General features: G+C 36.8%; 1 protein-coding gene across 1 annotated transcript; it reads right to left on the bottom strand.

Moving 5' to 3' along the window:
- Positions 1 to 3,533: 3,533 nt before the first annotated feature.
- On the bottom strand, positions 3,534 to 16,697 carry LOC112566002 (receptor-type tyrosine-protein phosphatase kappa-like). The gene is made up of 21 exons (XM_025241921.1): positions 16,628 to 16,697; positions 15,804 to 15,941; positions 14,462 to 14,596; positions 13,328 to 13,465; positions 12,676 to 12,784; positions 11,374 to 11,689; positions 11,174 to 11,261; positions 10,754 to 10,833; positions 10,417 to 10,453; positions 9,936 to 10,033; positions 9,634 to 9,762; positions 9,280 to 9,428; positions 8,613 to 8,748; positions 8,053 to 8,187; positions 7,670 to 7,769; positions 6,920 to 6,993; positions 6,274 to 6,411; positions 5,824 to 5,952; positions 5,332 to 5,486; positions 4,799 to 4,934; positions 3,534 to 4,449 (listed from the first exon to the last, which is right to left on the bottom strand). The coding sequence occupies exons 1-21, from the start codon at positions 16,695 to 16,697 to the stop codon at positions 4,342 to 4,344; spliced, it is 2,598 nt and encodes an 865-aa protein (XP_025097706.1). The 3' UTR covers positions 3,534 to 4,341.
- Positions 16,698 to 17,664: the final 967 nt, after the last annotated feature.

Here is a 17,664-nt window from a genome sequence, read left to right as displayed (position 1 = left end):
AAGCCTAGGATATCACAGCGGATATCATGTTTTTAAAGTGCTCGAAGAATAGGCTCCTTAGGATCCTAATTTTTACTCGAACTGTAACATTATAATTGAGGGCATGACAATTAGCAAACACTTATACTGGGATCACTAAAGCAAAAAAAAAAAAATAGTTTGTTAATCTAGGAGCAGGATTCATAGATAACTACTTTTATTACAGTGGTAATTGCAGTAGGTCTTACAGGGCATTTGAAGGTGTCATTGGTTTATTTTTCAGCTAATGGTATATATCTGCTCAGGTACAAGCATATATAGCTATTGCTGTCATGTATGTCTTCCTGACGTTACGGCATCAAAATCACCTTTGTTGAAGAAAACGTGAGATACAAATTAACAAAGACTGCATTATTTAAAAACCAGCAAGGGTTGTTTTTATTATTCTGAGAATAGAATGTCAATAATTAAGTTTTAACAAAAAGCAGCTTCTTTGTGAACGAAACCATTCCTAGTGTATAATTAATTTTTCTGGTGTGAATGAAATAGAAGATAAATCTAAAGATAGCAACAAAGTTTGGCCGTTTATTTTTTAACGTCTCTGTGACTGTCAAATTTCATTAACTTCATTTACTTTTTTTTCACCTTTTTCATTGATGAAACACTTTTAGACATGTAAAAATACAGAAAGCTCGTGACCCCAGTGTTAACATCACTGAGAAAAAAACCTGAAAGTATCATTGTTTTGGTCGCAAAAACTGATTCTTCAATTATTTGATAGGATTTACCTAAATGATGAAACCCCCTGAGGAGTCGAGCTTAGTGAAGCCTCCACGCTAGCCTTGTGAGCGATTGTGGTGGGCAATGGGCAACAACTCAGTCATCAACAATACACTCATTCAAGTCCTTATTTAGTCGTGGTATTTGGCTCCATTTATAAACAAGCATTGTTCATTTACAAAAAGGATTTTAGCTGTTCTGACACAGTGGAAAAAAGTGCTTACACGGTAAAACTTATCGAAGTCTTCTGAATCATGGTTAACTTTTTCAGGTATTTGGTATCAGCAACATATTTTAAATATTTTTGACATCACACTACATCAACATGACATTGATAGTTAGAAGGTGCATTTAAATCTATTTAATATTTGTAGCTTGATTACACTTGATATATATATATCTGTCTGCTCTGTTCTGCCCCTTTAGAGTGTGACCTAGTAGCGCAAAGGTTAGTGCAGGCATCAGTAAAGCGAAGGCTGGTTGTTCCATTCTCGTCTCACCACGCTGTTTTTTTTCCCTGTATGAGGCATTTGTTTACAGCTGTCTTGCTGTGATATAGCCTTAGTTGCTGGCTCGGCGTAAAACACTAATTTCATCTTCTGAATGACATGGATGTGCAGTGTCTACATTTTTTAACAATTGCATATAAGATGTTATGAAGTTCTGAAATGGCTATACCTGGGTCCAGTGAAAAGTGCTAAATATTAAATCTAAAGAGAGAAACATGTCCTTCACAATCCCACCAGCAGCATGTAGTAAATATCAACATTACTGCTTTTTACTAGTTACTTGGCATCACAAAGAATAACAAACAACATAATCTATTTATATAGAAACCTTACACAGAACAGTAATTCAAGCAATACCTTTACATAACTTAATGCGATGGTAAATACTCAGTGCTCCCATCGTGCAGCATCAACACCACTGCAAGCCAGACAGCAATATTCAAAGCCGTTTAGCCCTAGACAGTTGCACATTTCTGAAAAAATCTTTTTGACTGTCAGACAGTTATGTTCCCCAAAGCTTAAAACACACCAGGTGATGTACCAAACAGCCAGAATTCCATCCGTCAACTGGGTCACCTGAAGAAAACAAAATACCTGATGATGCAAAGGAATGCACAACAAAGATAAAAGAAACAAAAACTTTGTAGTTCCTGGACAGTGAACTTGATCATGTTAAAAAAGATTCGCAATTGAAGGAAATCAAAATAAATCTGGCACAGGCTGAGGTAACAAATGCTGGATGGAAAATGAATTGGTAATGCCGGCTGCTCAAAGTGTTGACCAACTGATTGAGGTGGATGTTGCTATTCAGCCAAAGTCAAATTGAATAACAAATAATGTGACCATTCAGTTAGAAATTATGACAGCACAATGGAACACATGATTATTTTTGCTATTTTGGCAGGGATGTATCTGAAGTCGCACAATATATTCTGAAGCATTGGATATTAAAGGGGAGGAGTTTATGTATTTCCAAACCATGATGCAAACTAAAGGGTGCAGTATATTACAACATGGAGTAAAGACACATACTTATTAGCCCACAAGTAAAACTTGGGCATTTTTTTAAGTCTGACGAATCAAAGACAGTATTTACCTTAGCTGTGCCTGAAGAAAATGGAACCAAACCTTAAAAAGGAAACACATAAAGTCCACACAATGCCAGTTCTTTTCACCCCACTGACACTGACCTTTTTCCTACCCTATTCTGGTTTCCTACAGTTCTGTAGCCGGGCTTGTCGAAACGGGTCGTGAAAGCCTGGCTATCACCTCATTCCAGCCATTACACATCCATTTTCTTCCTCGGAATTAAGTGCGGCAGTGCTGAATGCTTGGTATAAGTTTATAGTTTAATCTTACAATGCAGTTTTGGGGTAGTCATTATAGTAAATCCATCATTTTCATCGTCAACAAAGATTTGGGTACACGGTACACTCGTTACAGGGAGGAAAAAGACACAATGACATAACTGTCAGTCCTTGCGTTTTGAAGAAAAAAATGTAGAAAAGTTGTAACAGCAGCAAAGAACGCGACGCTTAGGGTTTAAGCCGTTGGTTTCCTTTAATGTGTAGTTGGGATGTGGTCAAGGAAGTGATCGATCTGATCAGCCCTGACTGCAAAGTTATGCCAAAAGCATTTGCTTGTTTTTAGGCAGAAACAGAAGAAACAGAACAAATGAATTTTTTTATAGAACTATAAAAAAAGAGCAACCAACATATACACCGGCTAATTCAAATGGAATTATGTTTATTTACAGTGTTTTCAATTGTAATTATAATATAAATAGATACCACTATCGTTTGCTTTTTGTGAGCTTTAATAAATACCTATATAACAAATACGCCGTCTCTCGCTCTCTTGACAGATTTGTCCGTTAAACCACGTTAGGCCGTCTTTCACGTCTTACAGACTACACGAGATGTTGCCCGTGCTTTCATTTAGAGCCGTTCACTCAGCGATTTCAGGTGAAGGCTAATTGCTAAAATAATTATGTGGAAAGATTCTGTGATACTATTCGTGAGATAGGGGAGTCTATAAGTCTACTTGTCGCAGAGAGTAAAGGATACTTAATGGGTAAATATGCACGTGTGTGTGTATGTGCGCGCGCGTGCACGCTTGTGTGTCATACGTTACTGTGTGTCAATCTGATCACCTTCCCTCTGTGTGTGTGTTGGTAGTGGGGGAACTACAATGTCAACACATAAAGTAGGGTAGTTCAGTAGTACATCTACAAAAACTGATTGACAAGGTGATTGCGAGGGTTTTACGACAAAGATTAACTAGGAGAGTATCTTACAATATTATTTTGTGAAGCTATAACTTTAACTTATTTTCATTATATTAAAAAAGGTTGCTCCTCGCTCCCGTTTTTCTCTAGTTAACAGCTATCCGTTATCGCCTTTGAATTCCACATGATTACAGATATCACAGAGATTTCCGATGAAGAGGACTGAGGTTGCTCGCTATTTGTGACCAAGGAAGTGCTCAGTTTTTTAATCTCTTGCAGAGGATGTAATATGTAAAGGACAAGTGGTAAAGCTTGTCAAGTGAGGCAAGGATATTGGTAGTACGAGCCAGAATTGCCCAGAGCTTAATAAAATTTTCGAGGAGTATAAAAATTTTCGCTACAATACTTAAAGAAACCATTAAAACATATTCCATACATAGATAATATATACAACGTTTAAGAAAAGCCATTGTAATAGACATGGAAATAACACATTTACGATGGAAAATCGTATAAACTAAGTATTATGCAAACATGTATTTTATAGATAAATGTGAACATTAAGAAAAAAAACTCTATAGTGTAAAAGTCTTTAGTGTGAGACAGATAAAATGTAACAAGATGCTCGGTGTGGCTGACATTGAATTTTAAAGTGATCAAATGTTGAATTCAATGTTAATATCTTTCAAGCAATCATGATTTGGCGTAAAGTTTATATTATGCTGAATGATCAGGTGACGGTTTTGATGTTCATGTGTATTGAGTGATCGTAATCAGATGTTTCTGTGGATGTTCATGTCTGTTGGGTAATCAACGTTGGTGTAGATGTTCATCTCTGTTGAATGATCACATGTTGCTGTAGATGTTCATATCTGTTGAACGATCAGCGTTGGTGTAGATATTCATATCTGAGATCCGCTTCTGAGCCACCTCATAACAGTAACGATACTGCTCCTGAAAAACAAATTTTGACATGCCTTGTCAGACAGTGAAGAAATCTCTTATTCTAATAATAAAATAGTTTTCATTGTTATATACAACAAAGATTGCTGGTACTTTCTTTTAAGAGGATTATGGTCTCAAAATTGAAGTTATCACATTTGCTATATGAATGAATGTTCAATACAGATTTTTGTTATTTAGAGCTAACTTTGTTTACATTAAATTTAGACAAATTTACTTCACACAAAGACCTATTTAAAATAATGCTCTGTCTTATCAATTTGAATTTCATTTGATGGAAAAGGTATAATTGAAAGTCCTTCAGTCGTCCAATCCACGTTGGTCTTTGTGGGAGCCTTACCAGTGACGTCATGGCATGTGGTATGACGCTGTGAGTCTCTCTGACTGCCATGTACACGTCAATTTCCTTGTCTGACGTCAAACGGCTGAGGACGTTCCAAAGGGTAGAGAATAACCCACTCCTCGTCACGCCGTCACTGGTGTGTATCAACAATTTATTATACTCCAACGTCTATATATAAATAATATTTTATAATTATAAAAAGTAACGAAAAACATTTGTGACAAATTAATTAGCTTTTAATTTTTTATACCTAATTTCCTAATATTGACGTTAGCCCTGTTTTCGTCTAAACATTTTCCTAAAAAAATAATAAGTTTGATTTAGTCTTAGCAACAGTAATTATTTCTCGCCTACAAACAAATCAAGCAGAACTACACTTCTAACGCCTTTCTGGACATTTCTTGCATTTAAACTCTTTAAGAGGAAAAGTGATTTTAAATACGTTTTACCTTTTTTGTTATTCTGTGTCTATAATTTGTGGAATTCTTGTTTTTTATAAACTGTTTTAATTCATCGTACGAAACGCTTACTGGCACTGGATGATGACCGGACCAGAGTTGTTCTCATGGAGACAGAGAGCGTCCACCTTGTCCATCAGCCCCAGCAGGTCCGTCATGTCGTCTGGCAGGTCGCCGGTCCAGGCTGTGTAATGAAGCAGCTGTACTTGACGACATCCGGGTATCTTCTGTTGATAGTGCAAATGAAGCTAATGATCTTTCGCAGTGGGAAAATGTTAACTGTCTATCCTTTGTAGTTATTAATAAAAACCAGTTTCTGGTAATGTTAGTTGTTTCTGGTTTCTTAGCATTGTGAATCACTTAGCAGTTTAAATCTTTCAATTCCATACTTCATATCAGTTTTTATAAAGTTCATTTCTTTTTTTATGAGTTCATCACTGCCGCTAAAAGGGTATTATATATATATATATTAATTTTTTACGCGCTTTTAATTTAGTTCATTTTGTTCATTGACAGATAAAATATTTTGAACACGAGTAAATACTTCTACGTCTAGCACAGTACCTTTTTCTCTAAGCTCAGAGTGTATGAGATTAAATGACTTCCCAACGAAAATGTGCTTATATGACAGATGACATAAGGGTGGACGGTGAGAGACGTTCCAGCATCCTTCGGCCAGAATTGGCAAATATTCTGAAAAAGTGAATTACTTACTTGATAGAGGAATGAGCACAGATAGGACAGAAACTAGGTCTCTCCACAAAAATCTGAAAAGTCTTGATAAGTAACTTCAATTTAGTTGAAAATGTGATGTAAAAAAATCTTGATTTAGAAATGTACCCGAGTCAAATGCAGAAATCACATTGAAAATATGTTTCGAGTCTCCTGGCCCGCCCTTTAAATCAAGTCTTTCTTTGCAATACAATTAGAACGCCTGCAGGGAAAGGTGATCTGAGATAAACAGTGTTTGGAGTATGTGTGTGACATTACATCCGGGCTAAATAGTGTACTAACTTTTACTGTCTCTGCTTTTTCTTCACCAAGGGAGACGATTGTATTGACGTCACATCCGTCCACCATTCGCCAGAAGTCCACCAGTGTTTCTTCCAGAGGAAGTTGAGTCAGAATACTGCCTTTGTATTCTCTGTAAGTCTGTTAATATGCATAATATTGCAGTAGGCGCGCAAAATGTGATATCTACTTTCATGTCTATTTCCTATAAAACTAAGTGAAATTCCAACTTTCCTAAAAAGAGCTTCAAACTTTGTACTGTTTTTCGTTAGCACCACACTTTTTGCTTAGTCCTTTTCTCGTGTTTTGTACATCAGAACTCACAGCCTTGTAAAATCGTGATTTAGGGTAGCAGAAGTTTCGAGTAATTTCATTATCGACCAGTGTTGTAGTTGATGTCAAATGTAACCCAGTTATACACCAGTCATGCCGACGGCCTCAGTGCGTGTCTCCCATTATTGATGGTCTGAAAGACTGAAGTCACCACGACTATTGCAAGAGTTATCTTATTGAGACCTTTGGTTTGATCTGGCTGAAAACAAGAATTATTTACATCTCTGATCAACAACAGCAACTTTCTCTTTGTCTAAGTAACAACAGCCGATGAATACCTTTTGACCTTACATATTTATATATCTTATTTTCTTACCGACACGTAGACAGCGCTGATAAACTGATCACGCCCCGGCACGTGAGTCGTGAGGTAGACCAGGTGATTGTCCGCTGCAGTGACAGAGAAGACAAAGTTTATAACGAGATAAACGCAAATAAAACAGTTGTTGTACATAGTGATTATAATATAAAAATTTATATAGCACAGTATCTCAACCAAAGGCCAACTCAATGCGTCGATAAAGATCACAAGATAGTCACGAAGACTCAAAGGAAGAACAATGAGGAGACACATTGCGGCAGTAAAGGGTGATAACTTTAGATTTAACGGTAACGATTCCAGAGAACTAGGTTAGTGACATCAGGATAATACTGATAAAATATTGAGGAATCTTGAGGATATGAAGAAATGTTATCATTTGAAACTTCAGAAATGTGATTTTCATTTCATTTTATTAAATACAGCTTGAGGTCGGTGCCGGAGCGAGAGAAGCAGAGTGGATTCCAAGTAATACATCCACACAGATCGTTCTTTAAAATCACCGTAAGCGTCACAGTAAGTTAATAAATAAAATGAAATATTAAATATATGCTGAAATAATGAAGGAGAAAAAATTAACTGTCGGAATGTCTTAAGTAAATGTTGGGGTTTTTTGTGTACAAGAGACTAGTTGACTATGTCCAGAATTACTGTTAAAAATGCACATCTTTATCCAGAAATCCAGCTAGTTAAGACTGGTAGGCAGCTTGTGATGTGGTTCACTATGGGAAATTATTTTCAGGATACCTGGCAGGTAAGTTGAGTTTCTTATCTTTGCCTTGTTTCTTGCTTCTGCCGCTACCTTGACTGACATGTCTGGTGCTAGTGATCGCATTTGGATCACTTTCTGTAAAAAAGAAAATCAGAGTAAACATTGATGAAAGATAACATATACTTAATTTAAAATTATTTCTAGTATGATTAATGTGCGTTCGTATACATGTAAGTAAAATATACAACAATATATCAAAATTTAATTTTTTTTGAAACACTTTGACGTGTGAAAAATTATATTCCTAAATAAAAACCTCTGATACTTCAGGTCAAGCATAGACCTTTTTTTATATAGACGATTATCGCCAATATTTAAAATATTGCTATATCCACTTTATCATTGTTTAGAAACGCACCTTGAATTCGCCTTCAATTCGTGGATGTTCTCTGACTACTTGGGAGAAAATGGAGTTAAACCTGTCACTAGGTATGACTGTGTCCCTGCCTGTGTAAGCTTCCAGCACAGCTTTGTGTAGAAAGACGAACTGTTCCTGTTATTTTAAATATTAATGCTTATAGATGTACGGAGAATGAAAAGCACATCATGTATGCTGCCATTAGGACAGAATCTTTGTGAATGTAATTATATCTCTTACTTTTTTCATGTACAATATTTAGTTTTTATACCTTTAATAAATTGTAAGATAACAACCAATTCAAAATATAATCAGTACACCAGTCACCTTAATTAACAAACAACACTAGGTTTGTGAATGTTTATGAATACATTTTTCTAGGCATTTTTTCTATTATTTCAAACGTTTTAATCAATTTTATTAGACATCGTTGTATTTTTAAACAATTTTTTTTTACATTATCCCAGATGACAAAAAGGTGTATTACTGTCATTTTTGTTAACACAAAAAAAACAACTCAAATTGCTACTTTAAAAGTAAATTGTTAAAGTGTTCCTTACTGCAGCCTGCACCATGGTGCATCGTTCTTCACGCATGCGCTTAACAACGTCATAGACATGGACATCTCCTCCACTGACGGCGTGCTCGTAAGCAATGTCAAGACCGATGAATGCTCCAGTCCGACCGACACCAGCGCTGTCACCATTGAAATGTTTGTGTCGAGTGGGCAAAAACACCTAACAGGTATACTAATCTCTAAAAAACAACTTTTTTGCGATTCGTTAAAAGAAGATTCTTTTTTAAAGGTTTAGGTGTAATAGTGGTATAACATCTTGGACCTCTTTGTCACAACTACTGGATGCAGGTCAGAGAGATGTCTAAAAACAAAATAAAAGAGTCACGTAATCTTAAAGACACGAGTAATTTACCTGCATTTTCTGAAAATAAATCATGCTTTTATCAGCTGAAATTAAGTAAAAACGTTATTTATTATTTGATCAGGAGAGGTACTGGGGTAGGGTATAACGGAAGGAGACTCGCAGGTGAATAAGGTTGTTATCTCCTGGCTTTACAATTTCACTCCAACCACTTTATAATTTACTCTTTTCAGCGGACACTTTTTTTTTACTTTTCGTAGATTTATTGCTATCGACCGTTTCACATTCACTCGCATATACGAGTGCATGCACGGACGCATACACACTAAAACACGCACAAAGGACTCACGTGCAGTGCACCAGGACAGGCGACGAAAGTGGTTGTGGAGCACGTGACTTGGCAAAGCGCCAGAAGTTGAGAAGCGATGTTGTGGTGGGGACTCCGTGGTCAGGCCAGGCCACGAAATTCAACTGCTCCACCTCTCGCTTCTCTCCGCTCTGCGATATGACCATAATTCCAATGAAGCTTAAGTTAAAAATGCATTTAACAGATGTAGAAAAACACTACCACACTGATTACAATTCTGTTCTGTCGTCAAACGTCCTTAGCGTAGGTGCACAACTACAATGCACTTTTTAATGTATACAAGCAGCGACTACTACATATTGTTTATGTGCACGCGTTTTGTATCACAAAACTCACAGCATGCATCTGGATGATGAAAGCCCTGATGAAGAAGTTGGCCCGGCACTGGACGTCTACACACCGGACTGTGACAGGACCGTACGTCTGTGATCTGTCCCGCTCTGGCCAGTACTCGAAACACTTGGTCTATAATCATGCATCGAATACAGTAACGTATGACACACAAGTGTGCACGCGCGCGCACACATACACACACACGTGCATATTGTTAACCCATTAAGTACCTTTAAACTGAAAACAAACAAGTGTAATAACAAGAAGTGTAATAGCAGCGGTCTATTATGACTTTAACAACTCACCTTGCCATCCTCAATAAGACTAGTCAGCATGATAATCTGAGTTATATGCTCTTGCCACACCATCCGCCAGAAGTCTTCCACGGTGTTTTCACGCGGTCCTGTAGGAAAGAAAGGTGTTACAATGCACTCTCTTGTCTCTGTGTGCATGTGAAAGCGAAAGAAAGAAGTTAGAGAGATTTTATCTCGGTGTATCCTTTTTTTCTCATCATAATTTAATAATACCTATTGACTAAGCAACACAAAACTTTTCTTAACCTTGTATCTCTCTATTCTCTTTTGTCCCATAGCTTGAGTCCTGTTACATAATTCTATTTATGTCACAAATAAGATATAGTATATAATGATATATACGGCAAATAGTAAAATGTCAAAGGTAAATTTATATCTTCAAATGTGTAGCAATGCATGTCATCTCATAGCAATTATGAGCAAGTAGAATTAAAATGTGACAGCGTTTTAAATCCAATAAAGTGATCTTTACCTTGCGTTGCGATGTAGGTCTTTTGTTGATGAAATCCCTGCATTAAATACACAAATGTTATCTAGAGTCTTAACTAGTGGAGGCTAGGCAGTAAAACAAGTTTCATAGTAAAAAGAGTCTGACTTACTTATTCTGCAAACAAACAAATGTAATATTATCATAATTCTAAAGCTCGTATCTTTTTGGTAGGGACCTAAACAGACAAGCAAAGTTAGCCCCCGTGTTGTCAGTTCTTACTTCAAGGACACGTTTTAAGCCGTTTAAGCATAACGTATTTATTAAAATCATTGCAAAGACTGACATAAGGTTATCTATGCAAACAGGCTCCTGAACCTACCGTTATATAGCTAGCGTTGATATAATCTGTAGCCTTTCCCTCTGAGAAACCGTCCGTCAAAACCACACGATTTTTGTCATCTTTAGATGCAGACATTTTTTTTTATTAAATAAATATTGAAGCCTCAGGATAATGTTGTTTGTGTTATTGATATGTCTGAGCAGTTACTGACTTTGCGTGCAGAATTCAACTCAATGATAACAATTAACATAGAACAATTTTGATTGTCATCAACAAAAGAAATCATTTTAACAAGCTAAAAAACAATCATAATCTTTAAATAATTTTAAAGGACAATATTTTTTGGAAATTCTCAATGTTCCAGTGTGCTACAAAACGTATTTTTTCCAAGGTATGGGTCTATGACTGCTGTTTCTTCTTTAAGTACGCGTTTCTTTGTAATTATATATCATGACATACAAGGAAGAACGGAGTAGTATCTGTTCTTCTTGACGTTAACAGGAAGTTTAGCGGCCTCGTGCTCGTCTGTTAGTCCTTTGGGCAGCTCCTGTGACAAAAGTTTTATGTTTAGAAATGTGTTATTCTGCTGGATTAATATCACAACAATAATTTCTATTTGTTTTAACTGATGGCTACTGTAAAGACAGACGGCTATTTACCTCAAAGCGCTCTGTGAGCTGTCCAGACGCCAGCAAGTCTATCAAGGTTTGCTGCACTTTGTCCAGTTGAGGTCTGGAGGCCTTGAAGGTGGCGTACACACTCTCATCATTTCTGTAAATGTGGTCACACTCCTCCTCCAGATCGGGAAGAATGTTTGCAGAAGTCCCGTGGTTTTTCTTCGGTGCTTTAGAGGAAACCCTGCTACGTTCTCCTGCTTGACACCGTTGACCTCCTCTCCATTTGACGAAGACATCTTCACCACTGTTGGCTTGACTGCGATGCTGGGTTTTTCCTTTTGCGGTTTTGTGTCCGTCCCTGTTGCAGTAAGATTATAAAAAGAAACGTTTTACGTGAGTCTTCACTAAACTTTTCACGTGTTTTGTTCGTTACCTTTCATTTTACTGACAATCTTGCAATGGATTTTGTTAGGTTAAATGTTGTTTAACAACAGTACTGAAATCTAAGAAAGTATGGCGAGGATATAATTTTATCTTTTTACTGGTTTCTAAGTTTTGTGGGGTTTTGCTTTTGTTGTTGGAAATATTTACAGCCAATTTTTGAAATGATTGATATTTTTTTACCTGTAATTTGTCAATGGTGATGATGGTCGAGGTTACGTTTCCTAGACTGTTATAACATGAAAGTGATGAAACCTTATACAATTTCCTTACTCCCCTCTATTAGATGATAAAATCCAAAACTAAACACATTAAGAGTTTACAATTGCTTATAATCTTTGTAATATTTTACAAATGACATCGAACCTGAGGTTTTCGACGACAAGGGAATGGGTGAGAGTGAAGTCGTCTCCTGTTGAGAGGTTTCTTGTTTATTGGATCTTTGTCTTCGCCTGTTAGAAGCCACAACATCACAAGCACTGGTGGGTTTTTTCATGCATGGTAAGACTTTTAATACGAGCGTACCCCACTATCATCAGATCTCGTAGCCAGTAATATGCTGGTTGTTACATAGATTAACTTTGCGTGTAGGAACCAGTTACAAAACAACAATTATTTGATAGTAAATATAAGATGTCCTTCTTCAAGAGGAGACTTGTCCTATTTTACATCTCACACTGTAATAATAAACATTCAGATTAGAAGTAAAATTGACAGTAGGTATTTGTGTGTGAGAGAGAAAGAGGAGTGCATTGTTATCTGAGTTTTAGGTATTCTACCCCCACAACTAACAACTTTATTATTTATAAGGGAGCTCTGGACACGTTAAACTCAACACGCAAAATCTTGTGACGTCATCGCCTCGTCTGCTGCCGGAGAGGGCATCAACGTTTGAAAACAAACCTCAGCAAAAATACAGCTAGAACAACGATGGCGATGATCAAAACGGCAATGCAAGCAACAGTTACTCCAGCGATAACACCGGTCTTATCCCCGGGGTCCACGACAGCTTCTGAAAAGATTCGGATAAGTAAGTATTGTCTTTGGCTTCTGACAAAGCTAATTTGATGGCTTTTGTACTCTAGTTTTTTGTTTTGTTTTGTTTTTTTTGTTTTTTTTTGTTTTGTTTTGTTTGTGTGTGTGTGTTTTTGGTTTTTTTTGTTTTTACTTTTATGAATAAGCTTATAACTTGATAACTTCAAGATGTCTGCTTTCACATTGTCTCTTTTTCTTTCTGTCACTACCACTCTTTCTGTGTATACAAAAAGTTAGTTTAATATTTTAAATGGCCTTTAATTTTTATTGCACTGCTAAACTTTCTTCCTTGAGTAGCTAGACAACACTTTTTAACTAACAATAATTCACATACAAAGAAAACATTATAGCTGTTATTGCTACATATCTTATTATTTTTGTGAACCTCCTGATGATTCTTAACACATAACCCTGACTTTCATTATTATAAAACACATAAACTCTCTCTATTTAAAATAATCATAAGGTAGTTCGTTACTAACAGAGAAACTACTTTACCACTTAAACAATGATCGCTCACCTTGCATACAATTGTCTCCCCGCCAAGAACCTTCGCAGCCTTCAGGACACAGTCCCGTGCTGGTGGAGCAGGACACGTTGTTCTTACAGTGTCCACACGTCTCCTTGCAGTCTGTTCCATAATATCCACCAATACAGTCTGCAAGGGAAAAGACTGCTAAAATATCTGAAAGAAAAACTAGCACATCGGTTAGCTATTTTTTGTATGTCACTACGTTCTGTCTCCGGTAAGCTTCTGAATTTTATTGTTTACCTCCTGTAGCTAGAGACCTACCAGAGTCATTCTTTTCCTTGGGATCGCACTTTTGTCCAAACAGTGGAAAAGATGGAGAGGACAACATAAAAGTTACTTTTGCTAGTAATTTTAGTACACGCTTCTGTACAGGAGGAAGTCTATGTTACTGATTGCTAAATTTCGTTTGGTGCAGTGGTTGCCGTTTCACTGACCAGTAGGTGGTTGTGTGTCGTGCTGTATTAGAATGACATATTACGACCAATTGCTGGAAGATATGCGAGCAAATAGGTATCTAATTCAATGTAAATGATAACAAAACTCTTTATTCCTAAATTATGTTCTGTAGATAGGATAAACCGCAGAAACGTATATTTTTCCTTTAACGAAGACATTGAAACCATTCTTTTCAAAACTAAAACTGCAATTAAACATTGGTATATACAAAGTTAGCAGTTGTTATTTTTTTTAACCTCTGTTATTGCCATTCACTGACCTTTGCAGAAAGGAAGTAAGAAATTCGAGGCACATGTCTGACACATTCCTGTATAAATGTCGCAGTTCATAGAGTTATCGCAGTTCCCACATGTCAACGAACAGTTTACACCGTACGTTTTGCTTCTGCAGGCTGTTAGGATGAGAAAAGTTTTTAAACGACCTGACAGTCTGATTGTATTTGCAATTGCTTTGTGTCTTCTACAGATATCCAGTCAAAGCACAAAACACTATATAACAAGGTACACGCACGCGCGCACATATACAGCAGGGATGGTGTGATTTGCTTTAGTGTCCCGTGAAAGGTATGTAAGATACCTCACAGTAATAAGGAATGCATTTTCAAAAAACCAAAATCTTTTTATCTTGGAAAACATAATTTCCATATAATGGAAAACGATTTCTTACTTTCATTGCAGTAGGGTAGCTGATACCCAGCAACACAGCCGTGAGGACACATTCCCGAGTCAGGTAGACACGGTGTTCCATCTGAGCAGTTTCCACATGTCTTACTGCAGTTGATGCCGTATGAATAATTGCATTCTGAGACAGAATACAGCTCAGTGTTAATGAGAAAGGTGCAGCAGACAGCGCTGTATACTGCATCCTCTAGAACATGCAGCTAATGTACATTTTACTTTATGGCTGCTACTTAATTATCAAGATCAACAGCCATTCATGTACAATCACCTTATAAATGTAACGGATCGTGTGTGTAGTGGGAAGTCGGGGTTGTCAGATGGGGGACAATTGAAACTTATCAACACAACTTTTAATGGGCTAAGTGTATCTTTAGAAGAAACTTCGATAACATCTTCATGTGAGACGGTACAGATAAGAGCGAGGCAGACTGTGAGAGACAGGAACGGGAAAAGAGAACGATCGACTGTCATGTCTTAATTTGTTATGTCATTGCTGAGCATGAGCCGCTAATTAGCGAAGGAACGGCAAGCGTGAATGTAATTGACTGAATTAATGACTCCACTCAAGTAAAATAAAGCAAGAATTCAAAGCTCGACACTAAAATCGCATCTTAAAGAGTCAACGACAGAAATAAACCAGGGCGATGCCTGGAAATCAGGCGAATATGGTAAAATTTTGGTAAAATTTTTTAGCTTGGAGAAGATCATTCTTTTGTAAGACCTCTTTTTTCTGGACTTTATAAAAAAATATATGCCATAATAAGTGACGACATTGTGCATTTATGAACTGATTCTGATAAGAAATTTTAATAAATAATAAAACATGCCATTGCTACACAAATATCGCCACATAACGATTAATTACAAAGAATAACTGATAAGGAAAATCTTAAATTTTTTCAGAAATACCTAGATAACAGAAGGGCGGGTAGTAGCCAGCATCACACCCAGTCTCACAATGACCTGTGAAGATGTTGCACTCACTGCCTCCTGAGCATTTCCCGCAAGTTTCATTGCAGTCTGCTCCGTACGTACCTCTGCAGGCTGACTCAAGACAATGGGTTTTTTTTTTTTAGTTAATCTTTTAAAAAAACTTAAGGGTGTACATTAGGATTTAGAAGACATACACACTATATACACACAATACATTTTGCGTGTAAGTATATATATATATACCTTTACACTTGTGAATCTAATTCTATATATATATATACATGTAAGCCCACACACCACACAAACTCAAACACATACAAACATTTTAAACCTAGCAATATTTCATAGTATGTGTGTGCGAGTGTATAAAGGAAATCAATCCATACTACACTCACTTTCATTACAGTAAATTCCCTGATATCCGGGACTACATCCCTTAGGACACATTCCTGACGCGGAATCACACGTTGTTCCGTTAGTGCAGTTTCCGCACGTGCTGGTGCAGTTGACTCCGTAGAAACCATTACCGCAAACTGATAGAAAAGCACAGTGCACTAATTAAACTGTTCACATGTTATTCACTTTTCATGAAAGAGAAACAGCTCATTTACACTAAAAATGCGGATATTTTCTAGTACACTCACAATATAAAATCGTGTAATCCACCTAGCTGCAAAGCAAAAGTTTTATGCACCCAAGGACAGGTGTTCCCGTGATAATAAACTCAGACAAAGATGAAGTCTGTCTACAATACAAGTAATATTAGACTAGAAACTAACGGAAAAGGTGACAGACAATGAAAACAATTTAAGCAGATATTAACAGTAGTAAACTATGTAGCTGACATTTTAAGTTGAAAATCTATGCACCCGTAGAACAGGCCAATATTGCAGACATTTTGTTGAGACTGGTAATGCTTACGTTTAGTTGGTGCTTTTAAAGACATTTTATTCTGCTACTTATTCAGCTTTGTTTTTGTGTATGTATATCAATGAATATTATGCTTATCGAATTTGTCTATAATCGTTGTTACTAGCTACAAGCAGTTTTATATTTATTTTTAATTTGTGATATTCAACTTGATGAAAATAGTTTGATCACCCAGTAGTATACAAATAAAGAAGTTAGGTATCATAAACATAAAGTTTGTCACGTTGTTAAAATTTTACCTTCCTTGCATGAAGGTAGTTTGTATCCTGCAGCACATCCTGTCTCACACCTGCCGTCATAGATGTTACATAAGCTGTTACCTGAACAGTTGCCGCACGTTTCGTTGCAGCCAGCGCCATAGGTGCCAGGTCTACAGGCTTGGATAAAAAAGATAGTATGCCAAGTAAGTGCGATTTTGATATTAACAAGTACAATAAAATTATATATAAAACAAACCTGGGAAAGACCCCATATCTTGGCTTCAGTGATGTTCAACCATTGCTCTACATTTTTTTTTTTAGACTCACAAGACTTATTCTCTCTCTTTTTGATGTGTAGTTTCTGTGTACAGTTGTTAAGCCATGGTACCTATTATCCAGGCTTAAAATTTTGGTTATTGTTTTATCAGAGCTCCCCAGAGCTGTCGCTGAAGATGCGGAGTTTTCTATGAAGCTACAGACTTTTCTGAGCCTGCCTGTACACTTGGTTCATACTAAGGTACTTCAAACTGGCAGTCCTCTGTACTTGCTGTCCTTTGATTTGGATTGGTGGAGAGAGAAGGGTACTGCCATCACTTCCATCATATGCTCTCCTAAAGACCATTTTGTCCGTTTTCTCAACATTCAGCTCCAGAAAGCAGCGGTCAAATTAATCCTCCAGTTTTCCTCACGACAACTGGCGGTCCTGACTCTTCTCTGTCTCTGACTGGCTCCTTTCCTCAAGGTTTTCTAATCAAAATGTTTTGACTTTCTCTTAAATTAGAACTAGAGTGCTTGATCTACTTGACAACACCAAAGCTGTGTTCTTGTGAGCTATTTTTTTAATAATATTCTTGCATAATATTTTCAGTCCAACTGAAGTTCTGATTTTACTACGGTTTCTGTCAGCGAATGAATACGAGATATCATAATGTGTATACACATATATGTATGTGATTGTATTTGAATCTGTAAGCTTAATTACAACCCAATTAGAGTGCACATAATGTTATAGATATAACGATACGCTTAGCTATAAGACTCGAGACTTTTCAGTAAATAATAATTTTATATTAACCATCATCACATTCGATCCCTGTCCACCCTGCGTCGCATCCTTGGGTGCAGT

This window comes from Pomacea canaliculata, linkage group LG6, assembly GCF_003073045.1.
Source record: "Pomacea canaliculata isolate SZHN2017 linkage group LG6, ASM307304v1, whole genome shotgun sequence".
Classification (NCBI taxonomy): Eukaryota; Metazoa; Mollusca; class Gastropoda; order Architaenioglossa; family Ampullariidae; genus Pomacea; species Pomacea canaliculata.
Note: the sequence above shows the minus strand (reverse complement) of the source record. Positions and strands in the feature narration are given on the sequence as shown.

Coding starts and splice junctions, on each gene's coding strand:
- LOC112566002 (XM_025241921.1), bottom strand. CDS start 16,697: ATGGCGCTGGCTGCAACGAAACGTGCGGCAACTGTTCAGGTAACAGCT. Junction 13,466..14,461: donor GCTACCCTACTGCAATGAAA/GTAAGAAATCGT, acceptor TTTCCCTTGCAG/ACTGTATTGGTGGATATTAT. Junction 12,785..13,327: donor GGGAGACAATTGTATGCAAG/GTGAGCGATCAT, acceptor GAATCTTTTCAG/AAGCTGTCGTGGACCCCGGG.